Source organism: Gopherus flavomarginatus, chromosome 24 (assembly GCF_025201925.1).
Source record: "Gopherus flavomarginatus isolate rGopFla2 chromosome 24, rGopFla2.mat.asm, whole genome shotgun sequence".
NCBI lineage: Eukaryota > Metazoa > Chordata > Testudines > Testudinidae > Gopherus > Gopherus flavomarginatus.
The window spans coordinates 16,080,148-16,105,581 of record NC_066640.1 but is presented as its reverse complement, the minus strand read 5'-3'; the positions used below and the strand labels follow the sequence as shown (position 1 = coordinate 16,105,581).

General features: G+C 40.5%; 1 protein-coding gene across 9 annotated transcripts in view; it reads left to right on the top strand.

Annotated features, from left to right (window-relative positions):
• The first annotated feature begins 437 nt into the window (after nt 1-437).
• Nucleotides 438-25,434, top strand: part of MYO9B (myosin IXB) — an 83,786-nt gene continuing 58,789 nt past the window's right edge. For 8 of the 9 annotated variants that reach the window (XM_050933991.1, XM_050933988.1, XM_050933990.1 and 5 more), the window contains exons 1-2: nt 438-644; nt 15,966-16,859. In XM_050933991.1, the coding sequence (XP_050789948.1) occupies nt 16,023-16,859 (837 nt within the window). In that variant the 5' untranslated portion in view covers nt 438-644; nt 15,966-16,022. Of the gene's footprint in view, nt 645-2,040; nt 2,175-15,965; nt 16,860-25,434 lie in introns of all 9 variants that reach the window. The other variant, XM_050933986.1, reaches the window with a different exon arrangement.

Below are 25,434 nucleotides of genomic sequence, written 5' to 3'. Positions count from 1 at the left end.
TGCCCCCGCAGTCCAGTGCCTCTGGCTACCTCAAATATTGCCTTCCAGGAGCTGAGGGCTGCTGCCGTCTGTCGGGGTGAGTGCGCTGTTTTTCACTTAACTGTAGGATTTGTAGGAGACTGCTGATTACAGTAGGGACCGGAAATTTGCAATGCACTGACAACAGCTGACTGGCGCTTTGCAGCTCCCCAGTCGCAGCCCCATTTACTTCCCCTGCCCGTACAGCAGTGAAGCGGCTGCGTGGCTATCAGGGAATTGTTCTTTGTTGGCTCATATGGCCTATGGACATCCCCGCGATGGAGTCTGGGCTTCCCAGGCACTTGTCTAGTAACATCTGTTACCGCCTGGCACCCCCGCTGCGGCCGAGACACGCTACTGGGCCCAGAAAACGAGACCAACCTTCCCCCGCAGAGAGCAGACGGCCGCGCAGCGGAGAGCTCTCTCGCGCATGCGCACTAGCTGCTCGGCGCTCCTCAGGCTTTGCCCGGCATTGCCCTGTCTCTTCCCCCCAAACGCGGAAGTGAGCGGTGCCTCGCCAGGGCCTGGGAGGGGGGCAGCCGCCGGCCTGGGAGTGATCGACCCGCCGACCCGCCAGAGTAAGGCGATGGAGAGCGGGCCTTTGCCCCACTCGTTCCTCTCCCTCGGTGGGTGAGCGGGAAGCGGCTGGTGTGGGGAGTGGGGGGCTGGTTGGGGGAGGCTGGGGAAGGGCGTGGGGGGATTGGGGACTGGTTGGGGGGATGGGGAGGCTGGGGAAGGGTGTGGGGAGAAGGGGGATGGGAAGGGCGTGAGAGGATTGGGGACTGGTTGGGGGGATGGGGAGGCCGGAGGCAGTTGGGGGAGGGCCTGGGGGGATTGGGGACTGGTTGGGGGGATGGTGAGGCCGGAGGCAGTTGGGGGAGGGCGTGGGGGGATTGGGGACTGGTTGGGGGCATGGGGACGCTGGGAGTGGTTGGGAGAAGGGGGGCCAGGGGTTCTGCAGCACCCCCTGGATTGAAGTGGTTTCCTTTATATACAGGCTTTACAGTTTGGTTCAATGGTTCTAAGCACTCCCACTATACAAATTGTTCCAGTAGCCCTGGTTGCGGGGAGAAGGGGGCTGGTTTGATCGGTGAGGGGAAGGTGTGGTTAGAAGAAAGAGTGTGAGATGGTTTGTGGAGAGGGTGGGGAGAAGGCGGTAATGCTTTATATAGAGTTCTTCAGATGGGAATTGCTTTGTGATGGGTAAAGGAGAACTGGAGGCTAACATGGGAATTGTCATATAGGGACAATGGTGGGAGGAGGAGGGTCCTGGAGAGGAAGTGCAGGAGAGTGGGTTGAATCAGATCCTCTATAAATACACAAGGGGATCTGTAGCTTTAAGCCCTCTCAGGTGGTGCAGGGCTTGCCCATGGGATTTGGGAGGTTAGTGGGAGGAAGACACATTCTGGTTGCCCCAACTCCCTAGATAAGGTCCTTCAAGATTTGCTTGAGGAATCCGAACTACTTGAAACCATCATTGGCGGTGGAGTTTGTTTTTTCCAGCTCATAGCTGTTTCCTAAGCCATTCTGGTGCCTGGGCTTTGGAAGTAAACCCAAGCACACAAGTGTGATTGTGGGTGCTCTCTGTTCCATGCTCTACAATTGAGCCAGTGAGCGAGAGGCACTACAGATCCATCTACTGAACAGGCTGCCTCAGGCTTGTAGTGATGGGCAGACTCCTACTCTGGGCTCCAGTTTTAAGAGAGAGTGCCTGTAGGTTGTACTATGCTATGCTGCATCTAGCTGCATTGCTGTGTTTAGCAGACAGGATTGCAATGTGGTTACTATTGTCACTGTGTCTTATGTCCAAAGAATGTTAAGGTCTTAAAGCTAGGAAGCATGCATTTTTTTCTAGCTTCCTGTATTTTTGACTAGAAAAATGGCTGAAGACTAATATCCATATTGTAACTAGTTCCATTTGTGAGCATCGTGGGGATTTCACAACTTAGAATTTCTGGATTTGGTGAGAAATAAGCAGTGCCCACAACAGTTCTACAATTATTTGTTTCCATCTTCTGTAAGGTGGTATCAGAGATCATGGAAGTGGTCTTAGACTTCTGATGTGATCAGCTTTTCAAGGATGATGGCATCAGCACCCTCCACACACAACACTTCAAAATGGATTAATATCAGTTTGCCTGCTTTTCTGTCTGCAAGTAAGATATTTATTACAAGCATTCAGAAGGGCTCAGGGATTTCAGACCTATTACTAGGCCAACAGGAGCAGTTGTCCTAAAATTGTCATGAGTCAATACTACATTCCAATTAGCACGCGCGCACACACACACCCGCCCACGCTGACTTCAGTAAACCTTTGGTTTCTTTATGTTGTATCTCATCAGGAACAGATTTATACAGAAAAACTGAAGGAAAAACAAGATGGCTGTGTTTTATAATTCTCCACAAGCTGTGAACTTTGTGGAGAGGGGTATATATACTTATTTGCCTAAAAAGATTCTTCTTCAAAAGTTTTGACTTTTTTCCCTTTATAGTTGCATGATGTTATTATCCAGAATGTATATAAAATAGCACATCTAAAAATGCAAAGTTTCAACATTTCCTTGCCTTGAGAAAAGGAGTAAATTCAGTCACTCTAATCGGGTGTGACATATACGACAGCATATTACATCTGGTTGCAGTGTACCTGAATGATAAATAGACTTTAATAAAAGCAATTGTTGCTTCATTTCAATTTATTAGCTCTTTTCTTGTTATGCTTACACTGTAATCCATGTTAATCTCTGCCATTCCGTTGATGCTGGCAGGGTGCTCCAGAAGACAGAACACTGAACTGGGATTCAAGAGACCTGGGTTCTTTTCCCAGTCTGTGTTCGGCCTGATGGGTAACCTTGGGAAAGTCACTTCCCGCCTCTGTGCCTCAGTTCCACCATCTGTAAATGACTGGCCACCTTTCTGAGCTCTATTGATGGATAGTGCTATAGAAGAGTAGGTAGTGGTGGTATTAATCAGCATCCTGTATTTAAATACTTTCCTTTTTCACTAGTCATTCACTTCTGTACTTCACCCCAATGAACTTTGGTGTTGGAATGGGTGATTCCCATTGGAGTCAATGTGGGAGCTTTTTTTTTTCCCCAAGCAGCTATTGTGCCATTGCTGCACCAGTGTTCTCCCTCCTTCTCCCATTCTCCAAACCCAGTGAAACACCTACATTTTAAGTGTTGGTGCCCAGGCTTACTCCCAAGCGAGGGAGAGCCCACAGTTCTATGTTCTAGAATTTTTCTGCCTAGCTTCCTTGCTGTATCAAGTTGAATCGTGCTTTCTTGCTATACTTGAGCATGTCTGACTGGCTTAATAAAGAGCTTTTTCCAGAAGTTGACTCAGTTATGCTGCACGTCAGTGAAATGGGGCAGCCCAAAAACTCAGATGTTCTAGCCAGCATAGGAATAGGGGAGTTCTTAGGTCTCTGTTCCAGTTTTGCTATGGAACTTAAAATGCTCATAGGGCTGAATAATTTAGAAACTGTAAATGCAGCTAATGAAAAATTTAAATGAGACCTATCTATAATTGAAACTTTGTACAAATGGAGCTTTCTGACAAATAGTGATTCAAGCACTAGACCTGTTGAACAATCTGATGTATGAATAAATTGTTTGTCTGACTCATATACTTATAACCCAAGTCTGCCCAGCTTAAAAATGACCTATTAGTTGGAAGGACACATGTCTTGTTTCTCATATCCTAAGAATTCAGAAAGAAAAAACCCTGAAATATGTAATCTTGGTTGTCTCAACTCTTGAAAACTTGTAACTGATTTTATTTAAAGATCCCAGGATTTGGTACTTGTTCTTACACATTTATGGTGTGGAAAGTGTGTGTAATTTTTAAATACCACGCTAAGAATTTCTACAGATACATTGCTAATATCCCAAATATAAAGTGTCCTCAGCTTTAAATCCCAAATACAAAATATTTCTCTTTAAAATTGATTTGGTATTCCATACTTCAGTACTAACAGTGAGAATTGGCATTTATTCTATCTGATTTAAGGTATAGTTGATTGATGTTTATATATAAACTGATCAAAGTATTCTCATTGCCATTATACAAAATATATATATATTGCATCTCTAGCGACTTAAGGATTGTAAAAAGTGCCTCTGAACAGATATTGTTCGATTTATTTTTACCTAGACACTTCAAGTCAGTGTAGAATTCCTTTCTATCATTTAGCTATGATCTTAAAAATAGTTTAATATTTTTACACTGTTAAAATGGGGGTAAAAGAGGAACCGCTGGCTATATATGGAGGCAACTTTAATTTAAGAACAATGTCCAGTACTACTCCATTAGGTCATTTGTATGTGTGATCCTCATGTGTGGAGGAGACGCATCGTGCCTATGGTGCAGGGTGGTGAAAAATAAGCATCCATTTAAAGTAGACTTGGGCACTGTATTCCTCAGGTGCCATGAACTTAGCTGCAAGAACTGTGCTTCAAGGCCTGATTCTACCAATCCTCAATTTGCAAATACAAGCATTAAAAAAAAAAAGTAGATTGAAAACTTCCCAGAAGTCCCCTGTCTCACACAGAGAGAGCGCCCCAGGCATTGTATTTAAAATTCTTCCTTGTATAAAAAACTTATGAAATAATAAGGGGTGGCACATCCGTGAAAGGATTAGCAGAACCTCTTTGTTTTGGTCTTTGACTTTACCTGCCTTGTCACTGAGGTCAGTTTCTCTTGTGTGCCTTGTTTTGTTTACTGATTACATCAAGTGCCTTTTTAATAATGAAGTGGAGCATGTAGAGTTGGATTTACCTGGGCTTTATTATGATATCGTATACAATATTGAGCTTCAATTGGTAACATGGTAGAGATCTTTGCAGATATAATAAGCTCTACTACTTTAAAAAGCAATGGTCTTTAGCCGCACAGTGTTTGTAAAGCTGTTTCAGATATACCTAGATTATGGTATGGCTCAGTAATTTATTTTTAAACCCACATAAAATGTAGAGATAAAGTACCTTAAGTGAATTCTCATGGGTGTAATTATAGTACCCAGCACAATGGGGACTCAGCCTCCTTCAGGAAAATAGGCACTAACAGAGTACTACACCTCTACCTCGATACAACGCTGTCCTTGGGAGCCAAAAAATCTTACTGTGTTATATTGAACTTGCTTTGATCCACCGGAATGCGCAGCCCCCCTCCTGCCCCCCCCCAAGCACCACTTTACTGCATTATATCCGAATTCGTATTATATCGGGTGGCGTTATATCAAGGTAGTGGTGTACTAGTAATCGAATGAAGAACTGAGGGAGAGTCAACATGGCTTTTGTAAAGGGACATCCTACCCCACCAATCTATTAGAATTTTTTGAGGGGGGCCAACAAGCATGTGGACCAAGTTCATCCAGTGGGTGTAGTGTACGTGGACTTTCAGAAAATCTTTGACAAGATCCTTCACTGACTCTTAAGCAAAGTAGGAAGTCATAGGATAAGAGGAAAGGTCCTCTCATGGATCAATAACAAGTTAAAAGATAAGAAACAAAGGGTAGGAATAAATGGTCAGTTTTCACAGTGGAGAGGTAAATAGCAGGATCCCCCAGGGACCTATACTGGGACTAGTGCTATTCAACATATTCATAAATGATCTGGAAAAATAGGTATGGTGAGATGGCAAAGTTTGCAGATGATAAAAAAAAATCATTCAGATCCAAAGCTCACTGCGAAGAGTTACAAAAGGATCTCACAAAACTGGATGACTGAGCAACAAAATGGCAGATGAAATTCAATGTTGATAAATGCAAAGTAATGCACGTTGGAAAGCATAATCCCAATTATACAAAATGATGGTGGCTAAATTATCTGTTACCACTCAAGAAACAGTGGGTAGCTCTCTGAAAAACATCTGATCAATGTTCAGCAGCAGCAGTCCAAAAAGTTAACAATATTAGTAACAATTAGGAAAGGAATAGATAATAAGACAGATGATGTCGTGATGTCACTATATAAATCCATGATATACCCACACCTTGAACACTGCGTGTGGTATTCATCACCCCATCTCAAAAAAGATACATTCGAATTGGAAAAGGTACAGAGAAGGGCAGCAAAAATGATTAAGGCTGTGGAACAGCTTCCACATGAGGAGAAATTAAAAAGACCATGACTGTTCAGCTTGGAAAAGAGACAACTGAAGGGAGATATGATAGAGATCTTTAAAATCATGAGTGGTATGGGGAAGAGTTATTTACCCCTTCACATAACACAGGAACCAGGGGTCACCCAATAAAATTAATAGGCAGCAGGTTTAAAACAAACATAAAGAAGTACTTCTTCACACAATGCATAGTCAACCTGTGGAACTAGTTAACGGGATCTTGTGAAGGTCAAAAATATAACTGGATTCAAAAAATAACTAGGTGAGTTCATAGAGGATAGGTCCATCAATGGCTATTAGCCAAGATGGTCAGGGACACAACCCCATGCTGTTCTTATGACTCTGACTGCCAGAAGCTGGGTCCAGACGACAGGGAGTGGATCACTCAATAATTGCCCTGTTGTGTTCATTCTCTCTAAATCATCTGACACCTGCCACTGTCAGAAAACAGGATACTGTTCTAGATGGACCGTAGTTTCTGACACAGTATGGCCATTCTTATGTTCTTAAGAAAATCACCAGGTAAGACAGCATTAACATCCAGACCACCTTCGTTCATGCACTTTGCCACACAATCCTTATGGTATACAAACAAGCTCTGACTCTGCCTCCACAGCTAAGTCCATTTCATTTCTGCCATACAGCCACACACATCTTATTCCTCTCAATCTCACTTAATAAGCACCATAGCCGTAACTCTGACATCAGATTAATTTAGGTAATAATGCATTATAGGCTTTTGAAGTAAAATTATGTCAAGTAGAGCATCTTAATTTTGCTGAGTTCAGAGCTAAGCTGTGCATCAAAGGAATTGGATGTGTGCATTGTATGTGATTTGTGCATTGTATGTGATCTGTAGGGACTTTGGGGCCTGGGCAGAGTGGGGCTGTGATGTAGGGGCTTGAGGGGTGGCAAGGAGCAGAGCAGGTAGTTGAGAGGGTAGGGAATACCTCTTCTACTTTATGCAGTACTGAGCAGCAAAGCTGAGGTTGGAGCGGGGATAGGGTGAAGTAAGGAGCATGCTTGCTCCCTTTTTCTCTGCAGCCGCCCCTACTATATTCTAGCTTGTTCTGTGATAGGAAGCCCATGGCAAAGACACTTTGTCCCTTGGTTTCCATAACCTTTAGCCATCAAAAACCAATCTTTGATGATGTTTGATTCAGGATTAACTAATGTGGGAAATTACAAGTCTAAGAGCATTAAAATAGTTATAGTGAATCCAATAAAATCTTACATTTGCATGTAAAATATCCTGAAAGAAGGATTTCAAGTTGCTTAGACTTCTCAGTCTGCAGCTGATTGTAGTATGAAAATTTTCAAGAGAGTTCAAGTTTGTTTTTATTGAAAGAAGTGGTACATGTTTGGGACGCTCAGTGTTAATTTTAGGGATTTAAACCTTGCTTTAAGTGGAAAAGCTCAGTGCAGCCTTGGAGTTGTTGGGACACCTCTGTAATATCCTCTTATGGGAGATGGAGAATTTCTCCTTTTCAGTTTAAGAAACTGTGCTGCTGTCATAGTCAATAACTGTATGTTTCTGAAGCAAAGAAGTAATTGAAAATTGGTGTTTCACATTACTCAGGGACACTGGTATCTTGTAAAGTCTGTGGTTTGAATTAAATATTACTGAACTGTATTTGACTTTGGAGATGAAGCACGTATTGTTGCTTTTTTCATGTTGAAAAATACATAACAATGAACACTGCCAAAATAAAATCATGCATCTTTGAAACTGTGTAGTATGAGTAAGCCCCTTTATTTTCAGTTTAAACTGATTTTTACAAGAAAAAATCCTGGGTTTTACAAAAAGCATTATTCTCTCTTTCTGATTTTCACCCTACTTTTGTATCATTCAAATATATAAAAAATAACTTATTAGGAAAATACAGCACATAGAATGAAATATATGTATTCAGATGATACATTAGTCTGTGTGGATGTGCAAAGCTGCCAGTTGAAGTAAGGCTATGTAGTAGTCTAGAAGATACACACAATAAACAAACAGTCATGCATGCAAGCTCTGAAGTGCGTACACATCTTACTCCTGGGGAAATTCTGTGCCTAAAAATTATGCACACACTATTTTAATATTCTCCATATTTATCAAAATAACGCAATATAGTCATGCTGGTTTCAATTATTTTGGTAATATATTTAAACTACAATACAATGGATGGAGAATGGGAGTGAGGTGCACTGGAGAAAATTCCCAACCCCCCCTTGCCTAATAGTAATGTAGCAAGGTTTGACCCTTTATTTCTAGTTATTAGTCAACAAATATATGCAGCCATATGCTCAGTGTTACATCATAGGCACTTGAAGAGCAGGTGATGGCTGGGGATTCAAACTCACAATTTATATTGGCTACTGACCATCTCCAGAAAAGTTGGTAGCAAGCAGCTGATAGAACACATTTTGATAGGAATTTTTTTCAGTCAAAAAATTTAGTTCAGTTCAAACCACTAAAGCACCGTAAGCATTTATGAGGCCATACTGTCCTTTACACCACTCTGGCAATGTAAAGGAGCCTTAAAACTTTTACACCTGTTTTATACTCCTTGGGGAATTCACAAAGACAATGGGAACAATTCACTAAGCAGGCACGCTGCTGCATTGCTCTGCCTGAGGGGACAGAGCCTGCCCATGCTTACCTGCTCAGAAACACCCTGATGCCCTGCCCTTCCATGCCACGTTTGCGTGTGCTGCAATAGCAAACGAGAGAGACAGAGTGCCTCTCTCACACACACATGACTTCCCAGACAACCCCCCCTCCCCAAGCAGTGATCTGCATCTCTGCTGGTTGCTCTAGGTGCCCAAACCGACCTGCCTGCACTGCCGGGGAGGGGCGCATGACCACTCTTGTGGCTTCCCTTTGTTTCCCTATCAGAATTAATTTTTCTGTAAGGAAACAAGAAATCTGCGGGGAACATGAATTATGCGCCCACGCAGTGAAGCAGAATTCCCCCAGAAGTAGCATCTGAACATACTGATTAATCTTACGCCCACCATGTACACATTTCAAACTGTTAGCTGGCAACGGTTTAAATATCTGACATACTAAAAGGGGAAGAAAACAAAAATCTGTATCAGAACACAAGACAGTATTTGAAAATTTTAAAAAAACAAAAACAGAAGGAGAGGATGAAGTTGAGTGTATGCGCTGCAAATAGCCCAATTATTAAATGTAAATATTTATAGGCTAATAGTTCTAAGTCTACAATAGTAAACTGTTTGTTCAAATGAAAAGTTTCATTTGTGGATTAGAGACACATTGTTTTCTTAAACTCAGAGGTGGCATTATGTTTTGTGTTCTGTTTTAGTTCTGCAAGCAACCACATTGAATTCCATTCGTCAAAGCATTAATCTACTGAATACTTTCCCCCTCCTTCCGTCCACTAAAATAAACCCCTATATTTACCCAGAAAAATTAAGTTTTTTGCACTGATTTTTCCTTGTTTTTGTTGTTGTTGTTGTAATAAATACAGATAAATTCCTGGGAGAAAAAATAAATAAAATAAAACCTGAAAACTCAGGGCCCTAAGTATGAGGCAGTCCAAGTGTACATGAAAATGGAAAGAACTGAAATATATGAATAGCTCTTCCTGCACATTTTTGTTGTAATGGTAGCTTTCCCTTTTTAGCTTCAGTATGATTCACTGGATAAATATGCAGCTTCAAATTATGGCCTTATTTAAACTAAACAGCTACCCTGTACTGGTTGAGGCACTGGCCTGTTTTCCAATAGCTTACCAGATTGTAAAATAGAGTGTGTTCTTATGTACTTTAAAAATGTAATTGAAATTATTGTGGCTCAAAAACAGTTTGAAACTATCTACAGAATTAGTCATTGAAATTGGCTTGTTAGCCTAGTTTCCCAACTCCAATGTCTTCCTCTTCACATTTTCTGTCTGTGCAAGAAGAGAATTTAAAAAGTTTGTGCTAATTACTTGGTAAAATTAAAGCATGTTGCTTTCCCTCTCCTCCACCCAAAGAAAATGATTGGTGTTCTGGGCTGTTGCTCTTCTCCAATGATGTAAATGGCAGCTAGTCCCTTCTTCTGTGGCGGAGTTTATGAGATGCTCTCATGTTGAATAGGTTATTGTTTGGGAAATCTTCAGTATACTCAGTGCTGAGCAATTTGCATGTACTTAGCATAAAAATGAATAAGCAGTGATCCTTAACAGACTGATTATATTAGTGCTACTTGTAAGTATTCTGTTAATATTCTGTATATTATATAATCAGAAGGGGAGAGTAATGAAAACTGAAACAGAAAAAAAGAATAGATTTTGCTATTTTGTTGCTTTCCCTCTTCCAGGCTGGCAGGTATCCTTGCTCCAGACAAGTTGGTCAGAGAAAGGGGATCTATAATTTTGGCTTCAGTTTACCTGTCTTTCCCTATTATTCCAGGTTACATTTGCCTCCAGTCTCAAGCAGTCACATCAATTTGGCTTGCTGAAGCCTGAAAGTACTTTCCTAAAATATTGGAAGAGGAGATAGAGATGATGCAAGTGCAGCATATAGAAGAGTACTTCAGGTTGCGATAAGATAGTGATCTGTTCTTTGTGAACTCCTTTGCAGCACACTGATCCCATATAGTTGTTCCTCTATTCATGTCTGCAGAGGTAACAGAGTCTGGTGGACTGGAATCCAGAACTGAGAGTCAAGAACTCCTTAGTTCTAACCTTGTCTTAGCCAGTGACCTGCTGCGATCACAGCCAAGTCACTTAATTATCTCTGTATAAGTTTCCTCCTCTATAAGACGAGGGAAATACCTGCCTCATAGCTTTGTGAGGATTAATAGTCTTTGTGCAGTGTTTTAAAGATGAGGGTCTAAGTGCCATTTACATTATTAGTTTTTAATGCGGCAAGGTTCTATTTGTACTAATACAACTATAAAAGGAAAGTAAACAAGAACGACTGAAGCCAGTTGTTGGCTCATGATGTCAGTGTGCATTGCCCACTTGCTAAATTTTCAGACAAGCATCTTTCATGCTCTCTCCCATGCTGCCTCTCAGACTTGTGAGGTGCTCCCTATAAACATCCACAAAGCTACTTCTTTATTCTCCTTCAAATCCTTCCTTAAAACTCTCCTGTCCTGTGACTGTGCTGCTGCTGGTGTGCAGAAGCCACTGCCTGTCATGGTGACCAACATTGTCTCATTGTTTTCTTGTACTCCCTATCTGTCTGTATCCATCCGTTGTCTCTTGTCATATACTTAGATTTTAAGCTCTTTGGGACAAGGACTTTTTGTTCTGTTTGTTCAGCACCTAGTACTATGGGATCCTAATTCATGACTAGGGCTTCTCGAGTGCTATTGTAATACAAATAATAAAAAATAACATTGCTTGGGTCATATGGTAAATGTCCTACTTTAAATCAATAAAGAAATCAAGAGAGGCAGAAGAAGATAATTTTATCTGAAGGTCTATGGTTTGGTTTCTTTTGTATCAGCCTAGAGATCTAGTAATTCTCCAGTAGTACATCATGAATTCCCTTCTGTAATGTACTCTACTAGCTCTAGCAGACTGCTTAGGCATACTATTTCCTTCTGAAATTCCAGTAATAGTCTGTGACAACAAACATTCATCTTAAGAATCTAATTTTCTTCTGTGTCCAATGTCTCTGCTACAGCTGACCTGAGTTTTGTGTATCATTTAGGGCCCCGTTTACACTGAAGCGCTAAGTGTCTGAATCAGCTAATAAAACTGTTATAAGCAAATTCAGCACCATTTTTAAGTATGGTTTGCCTGACCAGCATTTACTAGTTTCTACCCAGTCTAGAGCATGTTCTAAAAGGTTAATTTCTCAGCCACTCTGCCCAGGCCAGTATTTTAAAACCTCAGACAGTCCCCTCCCACCACTATGCAGAAAAGGTCCAAGGACTGCCTATCTGCTTGGGCAGTCCTTGGAGCTGTCATTGAGCAAAGTATGAAAAAAGGCCCACCAAACCCCTTGCTGGGTCCAGCAGGGCTCTAGGGTATATCTAATCTTGGCTTGAGGCCTAGTTTAGTTGAAATGTTTGATTTCTCCTGCTTGAGTGATTTTAAATGTTTATCCCAAGAGAAGTGTATTTCTGCCTCTAGGTCAGGGATTCTAAAACTGGGGGTTGGGACCCCTCAGGGGGTCGTGAGGTTATTACATGGGGGGTCGCAAGCTGTCAGCCTCCCCCCAAACCCTGCTTTGCCTCCAGCATTTATAATGGTGTTAAATATATAAAAGAGTGTTTTTAATTTATATGGGGAAGAGGGTCGCCCTCAGAGGCTTGCTGTGTGAAAGGGGTCATCAGTACAAAAGTTTGAGAATCACTGCTCTAGGTTATGATTTCGTATAGTTTTTGAACTTGTAGGCAGAGAAGCCCTCAGTTCACTACCAGCCAAATCGTGGCCTTGAGCTGTTGGGGTGAATAGCGGAGGCATCTTCTGCTGGGATTTGTAAGCAGATTGATGGGTAGAACAGTAGATATTTACATCTTATTTTGTTGAATGCCTGTTGCTTCACAGAACATTCATGTTCATTTCTGCTTTGCTTCTGAAGATTTCATGAGACCACTTTTAGCTCTTGTTAAAGGATACTGTCAAGGTAATTAGGCCTAATAATTGATATTCTTTAAAGTTTATAATTTTATGACACTGGGCTGAGGTTCTCCTTCTGTTTGTATTTGAAGTGGATTATTGCAATGTTGCATTTTCGACTGCTCCAAAGTGAACTTTAACATTTTAGTTTTAATGATTTTGGTCACTTCATGCAAAATAATTATTGAATAATTTAATCTGGATCTTTCAAAGGCAAATCAATTCCAAAGGAATTCATTGAAAGCTGGGTACCCAATTTCCTTAGAGTCGCATAAAAATCCCAGCCTTTAACATTAAAATAACCTTTAACATCAATATTAAACAACTCTCTAAATATTTTACATGAGGTGGCTGTTCCACAAGGAGGAAGAGGGCCTCTGAAAATTCAACAGTGATAAAATAAAGCAAACCGCATCTGGATTTCGTATTTGGTTGAAGTGAAGCAACCATTATAGTGACTCTTCCTATTTTCTCCCTCTGTGAATGTATGTAGTAATCATGTTGCAGCAAGTTCTTTTCACTGAAGACTCTGTGACTAGACCATCCCAGCGAGGAGACAGAACTCCCTTGTCTGTTTGATGTCCCCCAAAGCAGATGCCTGTGATGACTGCATGTACTGCAGATATGTGTCTAGCATAAATACTTGCAGGTTGATGTCTACCATCTGCATGTTGCTTTGTCAGTGATCAGACTTCCCCAGAATGAGAAATATTTCTTTTTCCTGTTTCTCAGTCTTGGAAATCTCCTGAGCTCAGACTACCAGCTGTCCCCTAAACAAGCAGTATTTCATGTTATAATGGGCCTCTTGTCTTCCATGAACAGAGCTGAGGCAATTGGTGTTCCATTTCCCCCAGCAGATATCCAAGACTGTAGTTTTGGAAGCTCTGATGGATGAGTGAAAAATGTACCAGACAACCTTTATATTAGCTAGTAGAGGAGGTTAGATGGGCTTTATCAACAAGGTCAATGCCTAGGTAAGAAAAGCAGCCTCCAACCCTTCAGCAGCTGGGAAGTAGAAGGCTTTTGAGGTTTCTATGAGAATGCAGCCTCTGGACTCTGCTTGGGTCCATCTTTCATACGAGTCTCTGGCTAGTAAGTGTCTGAAACTTCTCGCTGCTGGAAGAGAGGAGGAATTCTGTGATTGGGGAGGGTCTAAGCTACTCTAGTTTTTCCCAAGGACTGCCTGGCTGAGCAGAGAAGGTGAAGTGGTCTTTATCACTCTTCATCTTCTGTAGCTTCAGTGGTTTTTCCGATCCTCTTTTCCGTGAATAATTCCAGGGTCCCTTTTACTCCTTTTAGCTTTCCCAAGCAGCAGTAAGGTGAAATTCTGATTGTTGATAGTGTCACTGCTGACTGGGGTTCTGAACAGCAGTGATGAAAGGAGCTGAGTCTTGTAAATTTTACTTTGCTGTTGCTTGGCAAAGCTTCTCCCTCTGACAAAGGTACTGCCTCAGGGAGGGCGGATTAACTATGGTGACAGGAGAACTCTCTCCCATCAGTCTAGACCATCTTCATTAAAGTGCTACAGTGGTGCAGCTGCGCCGATGAAACATTTTAAATGTGGACTTGCTCTTATATCGCCCTTTAACCTTTGTGGTTGAGTGTCTGCTACAAGTCAAAAATCAGTGATAATTATAGATTTAAGAAATGGATGGGATTTCCTGAGTCGTCTGATCCAACCGCCTGTATGAGTGTCACAATGAGCCTCTTAGAAGTAAAAGATCAACTTAATTTTTATGCAGCTTAAGGAACCATTCTGAAAGGGATCACGTGGATTAGCCAGAGAAGTGCCATTATTTGTCCCACTGTTTGTAGTTCATTCTGGCTCCCAGTTGATAAGGATGGACTGAAAACAATTTAAGAAACTTGCATAACAGAAAATGTTTCAGAAATTCTTGCTTCTACACAGAATTGCTTAGAAATGAAGTTCTCCATTTTTAGACTATGTTCAGGAGTGGCAGAACTGTCATGTGCTTCTCTGGAGTGATTCATTGACCGACCGCCTGTGGTGGAAATGCCAACAAAAGAATGTTTCCAACTCTCTGTGGATCTTATTTGTGGAACCCTTTGACCTAATATTGTCTGCCATTGAAAATGACTGCATGTTAATTTGTAACTTGTATTGACTTTTGTACTGTTTTGGTTTAATTTGTGACTTGTATTTGGGTCACTTGTTCAAGTAGCATCCTCTGAGTATACTGTAATAGAGCACCTTAAATTGAAGAGAGCAAAGATAGAGTTCCATTGTCCATCTGCCTAAGCTGTAAGATTTACCTTAGGAAACTGCTCTCCACTGATAAGTTAATAATAGAGGTCATTGAACTCCGTGTACCACAGTCACAATGGTTTGCACTTGTAGTGTGACTGCCCATGGAACTAACTAGATGGCAGTTGAATGCCTGGTGAAGCACCACACTGAGCGAAGGACAGTGATTCAGAGTGGATTGCAGATCAAAGAGGAGTAGAGACCAGCATCTTTTAAAACTCTCTACTCCCATGAGACTGAAGCTCAATTGCAGGGATCCAGTAGGAGTTGAGGAGGGGACATCAAGGTAGTGGGAATCAATGACAGTACAGGAGCTTCATGCATGAGGAGCTTGAAAGCAAATGGGAGGAGAAAGATGAAGCAATGGTTAGAAAGACAAGGGTAAAGGAAGGTGTAGGGGGTTCTTTAGGTATGGAATGAGAGTTGTGAATCCCAGACGAGCTAGTTACAAAATCATGACTGAAATGTGCTACAATTTAAACTAATTTTAGTTTTCTCTTCCTCGGGTAGGAGGTGAAAAGCAAAAATACACTTTGGGGCATTAAGGGTGTGGTTGTTGATTGACAGTAATGAAATTAATTCTTAATTGTGTCTCTTCTCAGTAATTGCTGTGTGTTTTATGAAAGAAATAGCCACTGTGTTACTGTGCTTATGTGAGGAGAGAACTGCCTGAGAAAATGCAGGCTGGAAGGAACAGCTTGTGAAACCCAGATGCTCAAACTCTTTCCACCCCAACCTCTTCCATCTGAGTCTCAGTCATAAAGCAAGCCTTCCCAATGAGCGATATAAGTAAAAATGGGCAGTTTGTTTGAAATAACAACACTGATGTTCAGGAAAACACCTTAATTTCCATAAATTTGCCTGTGTAATAACTTCATTTTATATTTCAGATTTTTTTTATTTTTTGGCTCAGTTGCTTTTGTATTTCAGGGAAACCGGTTGAACAGGATACCTTTTAACATCTAACTGTCTTCACTCTCCTTTTGCAGATAATGGGCATTGAGCAGCAAGCTGGGGTGGTATGCTGAAGTCAGGTTGGGGGCAGAATGAGTTTGAAAGATGCTGACAGTGCAGTTTGCCAGGAGAAGGCGGCCTATAATCTTCATATTTACCCCCAGCTCTCGACAGAAAGCACCACTTGCTGCAGAGTGACTGCAACTAAGGACAGCACCACTTCAGATGTAATCAAGGATGTGATACAAATTTTGGACTTGGATGTCTCAAAGCATTATGTGCTTGTGGAGGTGAAAGAATCAGGAGGTGAAGAATGGGTACTTGATTTGAATGACTCTCCTGTTCATAGAGTTTTGCTTTGGCCTCGCCGTGCTCAGGATGAGCATCCACAAAACGATGGGTACTACTTTCTTTTGCAAGAGAGGGACACTGATGGGACCATCAAATATGTCCATATGCAATTGGTGTCCCAGGAGAAGGACGCTCGGCGATTGGTTGAAAGGGGTTTTCTTCCATGGCATCAGGAAAACTTTGATGACTTATGCAATCTCTCCAATTTAACAGAAACAACACTCCTAGAGAATCTCAAACGCCGCTTTCTAAAACACAAGATTTATACGTATGCAGGAAGCATTCTGATTGCCATTAACCCCTTCAAATTCTTGCCCATTTATAACCCCAAATATGTCAAGATGTACGAAAATCACCAACTTGGGAAGTTGGAGCCCCATATTTTTGCCATAGCTGATGTGGCTTATCACACAATGCTTAAAAAACATGTCAACCAGTGTATAGTCATTTCAGGTGAAAGTGGATCTGGAAAAACTCAAAGTACAAACTTTTTAATTCATTGTTTCACCGCACTGAGTCAGAAGGGGTACGCGAGTGGTGTGGAGAGAACTATTCTGGGAGCTGGACCAGTACTGGAGGTAAACTTAGGCCGAAATTTTTCTTTGCACAAATAACTTCTTAAAAACTTTCTGAATAATTGCTGGTATGTGTCATTTTTAGGGAGGATTTTGAAGGCCTTTCTCTTGCAGAGGCATTGAAAATCTAAGTCTGTGTTGGTCTGCTCCTTTGAAGACAGATTTTAAAATTATTTTTGTTTTTAATCTCTACAGTTTCCTTGCAACTAACTTTCTGCATAGATAAAATAGACCATTTACTCCTCTTTTGAAATAGGCTATTTCTCTATTTTGTCTTTGCAAGTTACATTCTCATCTTCAAATATGTCAATTTTGATTGATTATATTTTCACAACCAGAGCTCAGTGTGCTGGAGTGAAGGATTCATTGGATGTCTCTCATTAGAACACTGTCAATATTTGAATGTAGAATCAAGCAGAACCAGTCACTCAGTTCCACTGAATAAGGAATACAGTGAATGTTTTCATAAGTAAATAGCTCTCCATTGAAATAGTTACCGCTCTGAGTCTATTGGTGCTTTTGGGCATGGTGAGGATGTCTTTAGCATTTCCATTGTGAACTCCCTTTCGCAGGGATTTATTTCTCTGCTGTAAATGTTTGCTTCAGGCAGAAGCATGTTCTCAGTTGGAAAGAAATTTTGATTAACCCGTAAGTGTTCTGAGTAAATGCTGTTTTCATTACTACATCATTTCCAGCAGAAGGAAAGACAGCAACCACCAGTCTGAGATAACAAGAGGGCAAACACAAACAGTTCTTGAATTCAATGTCTTCAATGTCTTCCATTATTTACTCTAAATTAGAATAAAATACTATGTTTGGAGGATGCAGATGACCCTTCACTAATCCACCAGTGAATGCATGACTAGTAGCAGGGGAAATGCTGAGGGAATTAATTATAAAACTGTCAAGGGATTGTGTTCAAACAATGTGTAAAAGTTTTGGCACAATCATTTCTGAAGGATTCCAAATTCTACATTAATTTTGGTGCAGAAGGAATATGAGGTAAAGTTTCCAGAAGTGACCAAGTCCGTTAGAGACAAGGTTGGTGAGGTAATATCTTTTATTGGGCTAAATTCTATTGGTGAAACTTGTGATCTTACACAAAGCTTTTCTTCTGGTCTGGGACGGGTACTTAGAATGTCATAGCTAAATACAAGATGAAACAGATTGTTTAGCGTAAATAGTTAACACCTCTGCACTCATTGGGTAAAAGAGGGGTGTTAGTGAGTTACAGATTGTTGTAATAAGAATTAAATCCAGTGTCCTTATTAGGGTGGCCACTCATATATACCCGGAATACTGGAGATTCTGGTATTTCTGGGCATTATGTGGGTGTGATTCCATCCCTGTCAGTGTGATGTGCATGTAGGGTTCATGCCATATGGGGGCACCATTTTGAAGATTGTGTCATCCTGCCCCCACTGGTGTGACCTCACGCACATAGTGTGTGCAAGGTCATGCTGGTGGTGTTGGAGTGGGGCGCTCTCCATTATGGCATACTTGGATAGAGAACAAACGTTACAAAAGCAGGACTGTTGGTTTGAAAACCAGATGAGTGGCCTGCCTAGTCCCTATTGAGTTCATGATTTTTAATGTCTAGAAAAGTTATGAATTTAAGCTCCCATGCTCGTCTTTTGAAGGTGTTGTGCAGGTTTCCTTTGAGGATGAAGGCTGAGAGGTCAGATATAAAGTGATCACTTTGTGAAAAGTGTTCAACCACCAGTGATAAGGGGTTTTTGTCTTATCATTTTTCTATGTGAGTCACTTAGGTGCTTTTGAAAATTTTACCCATGATTCTTTACAGAACAGGGAGCGCATGCAAGCATTTTGCCTTGCTTTTTGCTACTTGAAAGCAGAAGTAGAATTTGAGGTTTGCTAGTTGCTGGAGCTCAAGTTTGCAGTTTAGAACAGAAAACAGGAAGGGGTCACTGTGGAAAGCCCTATTCAATCAGCTGATCTTACTATGTCTGATACCATTAACTCTTTTGGACTCTAATTTGCAAGAAGTGATACAGCATAATCAAATCAGATAGCGGGGCCTGAAATCCCATGTTATATTTTGCCAACTGAACGAGAAATGCAAATAGCCCAAACTTTAGCAGCTAGATTTGTAATTAATTGTTATGCAATAAAAAATAAATGCTGTTTTATTCAAGCATTCTTAGAAATTGCTTCGGACTTCCATGTTAGGTGTATCATAAAGAGCCACCCCTAGCTGGAAATATGACTAAAGATTGAAACCTAAACTTGGGAATTTTCTAAATAAACCTTCACATAAAGATGATGTTTGAACATACACCATCTAAAATTTAGGATTTGATGATTTCTTTTTATGAGTATTTCAGGCAAGAACTTTTCTCGTGGTTTAAGGGCCATTGTCCATCACACATTGATTCAGCCTAAACTCATATCTGGGGCAGTACTTTCGTAAATCCCTTTGTTTGCTTCTTAATAAAAGTAACAAAACGCAGTACAGCTGTATCCCAAAATGTCTTGCAGAGATGAGCACAAGTTTGTATGAAGGGTGCTACTGATCAGCTTGAAACTAAAAAGGAGGAAATAAAACATTCATAGGTGCATGAAAGTTAATAAGGCAGCACAATCCTGCATGTAGAGAAGTTATGGAGGCACCTGTGACTCTAACCAAGAAATATGAGTAGGGTTATGTCTGCATATTGGTTAGGACCTATAATTCTCCAAGAGTTCAGCTTGAGTGTCAGTGGGAGCAGTGAAAGTTTGAAGTATAGACAACTCACATTTTTACAGTAGGGTTAGACAACATGGTAATAAGAACTGCTCAAGTCCTGTTTCTGATATTGCCTCCATTGACGGGTCCCAGTTTTCTTAGAGTAGATATCCTCTTCTGCAAATTCCTATTCTGTTAAGTGATGAAGTATACTTAAGTCAATTGTAAGTTTAATAGGAGAATGCAATGAAAACTTCATAGCAAACATTCTGTCTTACAGAAACTGAAGTCTCAGCAACCAAAATGTCCTGTTTCAGAGTTGGTGATTTGTCTACAGTGAGAGTCACTTGGGTTTTTCATTTAATAGAACCAAGCAGAACAAGGAATTTTTCTTAGAAAATGAGTGTTCCTGGGGATTTTGGTGCAGAAGAACACTTTGAAGTGTGTTTTAGTCATTTGGCAATACTCTTCTTTCATTTTTGCTTTATATTTTGAGTCTTTCTGTAGTGGTTTGCAAACGTGAAAGACTATTAACATTAATGAAAGCTGCTTGATTGCAGTAAGACTGTAAGAGCCTTTAAGTACTGGCTTAGACCTGCCCCCTTTTTTTGGTGACCTCTTATTTAGTGACACCCGATTGCCAGGCATCTGCTCATGGGCTGACCTTTTCATGGAGTTCAAGTGAGTCATATCAGCATATCATAAATAAGGTGAATAGTGGTATTGTATTGGCAGTGGGGGGGGTTGTAATTTTTTTAAAAAATTCATCTACTTTAAGAATAGCCTGTCAGGAAACCTGAAACTACATTTTTTTCCTTACTGCATGTTCTTTGTTCATTTTATGTGAAGACTAGTTAGCCAAAGCTGGTAGCTCAGCTTTCCTCAAATTAGTAGAAAGTGTTGAATCATCTAATCATTTGCTCAGAATAACCAGACTATGGAAAAAATAGAACTACAACTATACCTTGCCATGGGATTATTTTAAATGCTTCTTGTAATTACCTTCTGCAACATCTGAGACATTAGATATGCCAAAGTGATTCATAGGTGTCATAGTTAACTATAAAATATATTGTATATCAAATAAACCAAAAGAAAAATCAGTCATGAATTAATATGGACTTAGTGCGTAAAAGATCATGGATCTTGGAAAAATAAGGTGGTCAGAAAATAGACTGTGGTTGCTTATTCTTCTACAACACTTGACCAAAGGAAATACAACATGGATCGCTTATCTGGCATGCTGCTGCATACAACAATAGTATAGCAATCACATGCAATATCATAATAGGCATGAAAAGCATCTCTTATTTATACACTGTATCTTCCACATGTGTCTGTTTCTGTATGGGAAATTGTCAGGTCCCATGCTGAAACATTCTAATAAAACCTCTAACAGTAACATCCCTGGGAATGGTATTTTGCTGAATTTCCAGCTTCCAAGATGTAATTTTTAAAAGCTGTTTAAAGTCTGCAAGGGGACCAATTGAACATTCAGGATATAGTAGCTATCTTAGTAATAGTTGCTAGAGAGAAAAGCTATTCCACTGTAGCGTTTAGTGCTAAGGAATGTAGCCAGCAAGCTGCTAAATACATTAGGAAATAGTTTGGGAACTAATTGAAAGATTTTTCTGTTTAACCACCTTCTCCCTCTTCATAACTTCTGTTGGTGGTATTTGCCCCTCTTTTCTGGGACAGAACTCACCTGACTATGGAACTTGCAGGAAGCTTTGCCTAGGTAGCTTTCTTGGAGTTTTCCTTCCAGCTCCTGCGCTAGAAAAATAGATTGTGAAGACTATTCATTTTCTGTGGAAGACAAAACTGTAAAAAGGAACTAATCTAACAGAATTCCTCAGGAAGAAAAAACAGGATTGAAATATTTTCCTCCTAATTAAGTAATTTGCCACTGCACTGCCCTTGTTAATCTACACATGCTAACAAAACACTGTAGTTAAAATAAACTATTACTTTTTTGGACTGCAGTAACACACTGATTTCAGCATATTTGTGTTTAGCAGATTATGGACTATTTGTCATCCCAAGTGCTTGTTTATTGCCCTCCCCACTCTCATGTGTGAAGATCATTTTAAAACTGTTTTGTTCTAATGTGCAAGACACTGGTTTGAAGGCAAACTTAAGAATTCCCATCCTTTAGACTGGATGTTACTCACCTTCTAACTGATGAGGCACCAGTGTCTGACCTGTTACGGGGATCCACCCAGCGGTGGTAGTTGATACCTTTGGGAGCCACTTGCATCTCTTTTTTTCTTCAGGAACAAGGGAGAGAATGAAAGAGAAGTAAAAGATGGTACAATTATGGTTCAGCTTAAAAAATTAATTTCTCTTTAAAGTTATGTAACTATGAAAAGAATTAAATGAAACTGTTGCTGCCTTAGCTATAGAGTGGTTGTTACAGGTGTCCTTATTGATACTATAGAATAATATAGGGAATCTGCAACAAATGGCAGGGACAGGTTTTGGGTGGGTGCCAGAGGATGGATAGGAGCGTAAACCTAGGCAGGCTCTGTTTTCCTCTCCACATTTAAACAATTTAATCTTTAAAGTGTAATCTCTTACTGAAGTGGAGGATTGTCTTTTGGTATGGGCAGTGCTTAGGAAAACTAAACTAAGGCTGGGCATAGGGTTTAGAAATTTGTATATGGACTATGTTATAAGAACATAGGAGCTGCCATACTGGGTCAGACTATGGTCTATCTTGCCCAGTATCCTGTCTCTGACTGTGGCCCATACTGGAGCTTCAGGGGGAATGTACAGAAGAGGGCTATTATGGAGTGATCTATCCCTATCTCCCTCTGAAAGAATTTGCATCTCCTGGGAGCTTTTTATAAGGACAAAGTTTGGGTTGGTTAATCAAATTTTTGCACTAGTCCTTCTAGAAACTTATGTTCCAGGCTTATTCCACATGATTGGGAAGGCTTTACTTCACTACATAGTTTTGGAACTCTCCAAGAATTCTGTATGGTCACTTTTGTCAAGGAAAAATGCTAAGTATGGAATATATTTAAAAGACACAGAATATGTGTTAGAGATTTTGTAAGAATGGTAAAAAGATAAATACTGGACTTCTAAAAGGGCTGATAAACTTCACTGTCGGTAGTTTGCAAATAAGAGTCATTCTTGGCAAACCCACTTGCATAATTTGGGAGTGGTAGAAATTAATTGTAAATGTATACTTTTGAAAGACTCAGCTGAAAAAATCCAGCCAGCTTCTGAAACCAAATATTGGTACATGTGAATATCTTGGATTCATTACAATAATAGCCTTCCTAGTCCACTGAATAATAAAGCATGGTGCCTCTGAAGTGGAGGATGGTAGCACAGACTGTGGAATAGATTGACGTACCTCTGCAGTTGTGCAGCAATTTTCATTCTTGTCTTAGATTGATTTGACAGGAGGATTCCAGGTTACTCAAGGATATTACGAAGATCACAGGTGAAATAAAAACAGCACTAGGTACTCTTCTGCCATTTGGGTAATGTATTCCTGGAGGCATCTTCATGAAACTTAATTCTCTTCAAAGGATGGTTCCAAATAAGTGTGGCCCAAGCTATTAATACTGCCTGTGTTTCTCTTGTAAACACAGTGTCAAACAGTTTGAGCTTGCTGCCAGCCCTCAGTCTCCTCTGTTACAGATCTGCTGAGTCTGTGATGTTGGTATGAGGTGGGCCAAGACTAAGTGGTACTTCAGCTCTGATTTTCATTCATGTTTGCCACAAAAGCCTGCATAATATATTTAGTGGGTGTAGACTATGTTCTATTTAAAGTTGATGGTATTCTGAGGACATACACTTTTTAAAACGACCATAGTCACAAAAGGCATGGCAGTTCCTTTTTTTTTTAATTCACTTAAAACTTAGTAGCTTCTAGTTACATGATGTCAAATGTGGCCTGACATGTTGAGTTTTTTATCTCAATGATAAAATACTTCTTTGCCCTTAAGTGCACTCATCACATGGCTTGTCCAGACATCCCCAGACCTTCAGACGCCATGCACTGGTAATGTCATTAGCTTTTACAGACCAAGACTGCACTGTTCTCTCCAGTTAAGAATATAAGAATGGCCATGCTGGGTCCAACTGACAGTGGCTAGTGTCAGCTGCTTCAGAGGGAATGAACAGAACAGGGCAACTTATCAAGAGATCCATCCCTTGTCGTTCAGACACAGAAGGCAGACAGAAGCTTAGGGACACCCAGAGCATGGGGTTGCATCCCTGACCATTTTGGCTAATAGCCATTGGTGGATTTATCTTCCTTGAACATAAGAACTCATCTAATTCTTAATTTGAACCCAGTTATAGTTTTGGCTTTCAACATCCCCTGGCAACAAGTTCCACAGGTTGACTGTGCGTTGTGTGAAGTAGTACTTTTTTATGTTTAATACCTTGATTGTCCATTGGCTCCACTGATTGTTTGGCAGGCCGCCTCCTTCTGATGTACTTTAAAAAAAGTGCTGTTAGTTTGTGTCTTTTGCTAGTGCTTTTCATATTCTTTTTTGGGCTGCCTAATTATACTTTTATACTCAACTTGCCAGAGTTTGTTCCTTTTTATTTTCCTCAGTAGGATTCAACTTCCAATTTTTAAAAGATGTCTCTTTCTCTCTAACTGCCTCTTTCACTCTGCTGTTTAGCCATGGTGGCATATTTTTGGTCATCTTACTTTTTTTTTTTTTTTAGTTGGGGGTATAAAATGGTTTAAGCCTCTAATTATGATGTTTTTTTTTAAAGTTTTCATGCTATTTGCAGGCATTTCACTCCTGTGACTGTTCCTTCTAAGTTCCAGTTAACCAGCCTCCTGGGTTTTTTGTGTGTGTGTGGTTTTGTTTTTTTTTTGGGGGGAGAGGGGTGGTAGTTCCCCTTTTTCATGTTAAATGGTGTCATGGTGGCTTTTTTTTGTATTCTCCTCACTCCCCCACAGAGATATTAAAATTTCATTACATTTTGGTCGCCATTACCGACCAGTTCAGTTAAACTCGCCTCTTGGACCACATTCTGTGTACTTTGTACTAAATCAAGAATTGCCTCTCCCCTTGTGGGTTCCTGGACTAGCTGCTCCATGAAGTGTTCATTAATGATATCTAGAATTTATATCTCTGCATCCTTCCTGAGGTGACATGTTCCCAGTCAATATGGCGCTAATGGAAATCCTCCATTGTGATTTGGTTTTCTGTTTTATGTAGCCTCTCTAATTACTGTCACCATAGAATCATAGAAATGTAGGACTGGAAGGGACCTTGAGAGATACTGTAGTCCCCTGCTCTCAAGCAAGAACTAAGTAATAACTGGACCGTTCCTGATAAATGTTTGTCTAACCTCTTAAAAACCTCCAATGACGGAGATTTCACAACCTCCCTAGGCAATTTCTTCCGATGCTTAATTTCCCTGACAGGAACTTTTTCCTAATGTCCAACCTAAACCTCCCTTGCTGCAGTTTAAGCCCATTGCTTCTTGTACTGTCCTCAGAGGTTAACAAGAAAATGTTTTCCCCCGTCTCCTTGTAACAACCTTTTATGTACTTGAAGACTGTTATCATGTGTGTCCTCCCCTCCTCACACCTCCCAGTCTTCTCTTCTCCAGACTAAACAAACCTAGTTTTTTCAATCTTCCCTCATAGATCTTGTTTTCTAGACTTTTAATAATTTTTATTGCTCTCCTCTGGACTTTCTCCAATTTTCCACATTTTTCCTGAAATGTGGTGCCCAGAACTGGACACAATACTCCAGTTGAGCCCTTAGCAGCACAGAGTAGAGAGGAAGAATTACTTCTTATGTCATGCTTACAACATTCTTGATGATACATCCCAGAATGATGTTTGCTTTTTTTGCAACAGTGTTACACTGTTAACGCATATTTAGCTTGTGATCCACTATGATC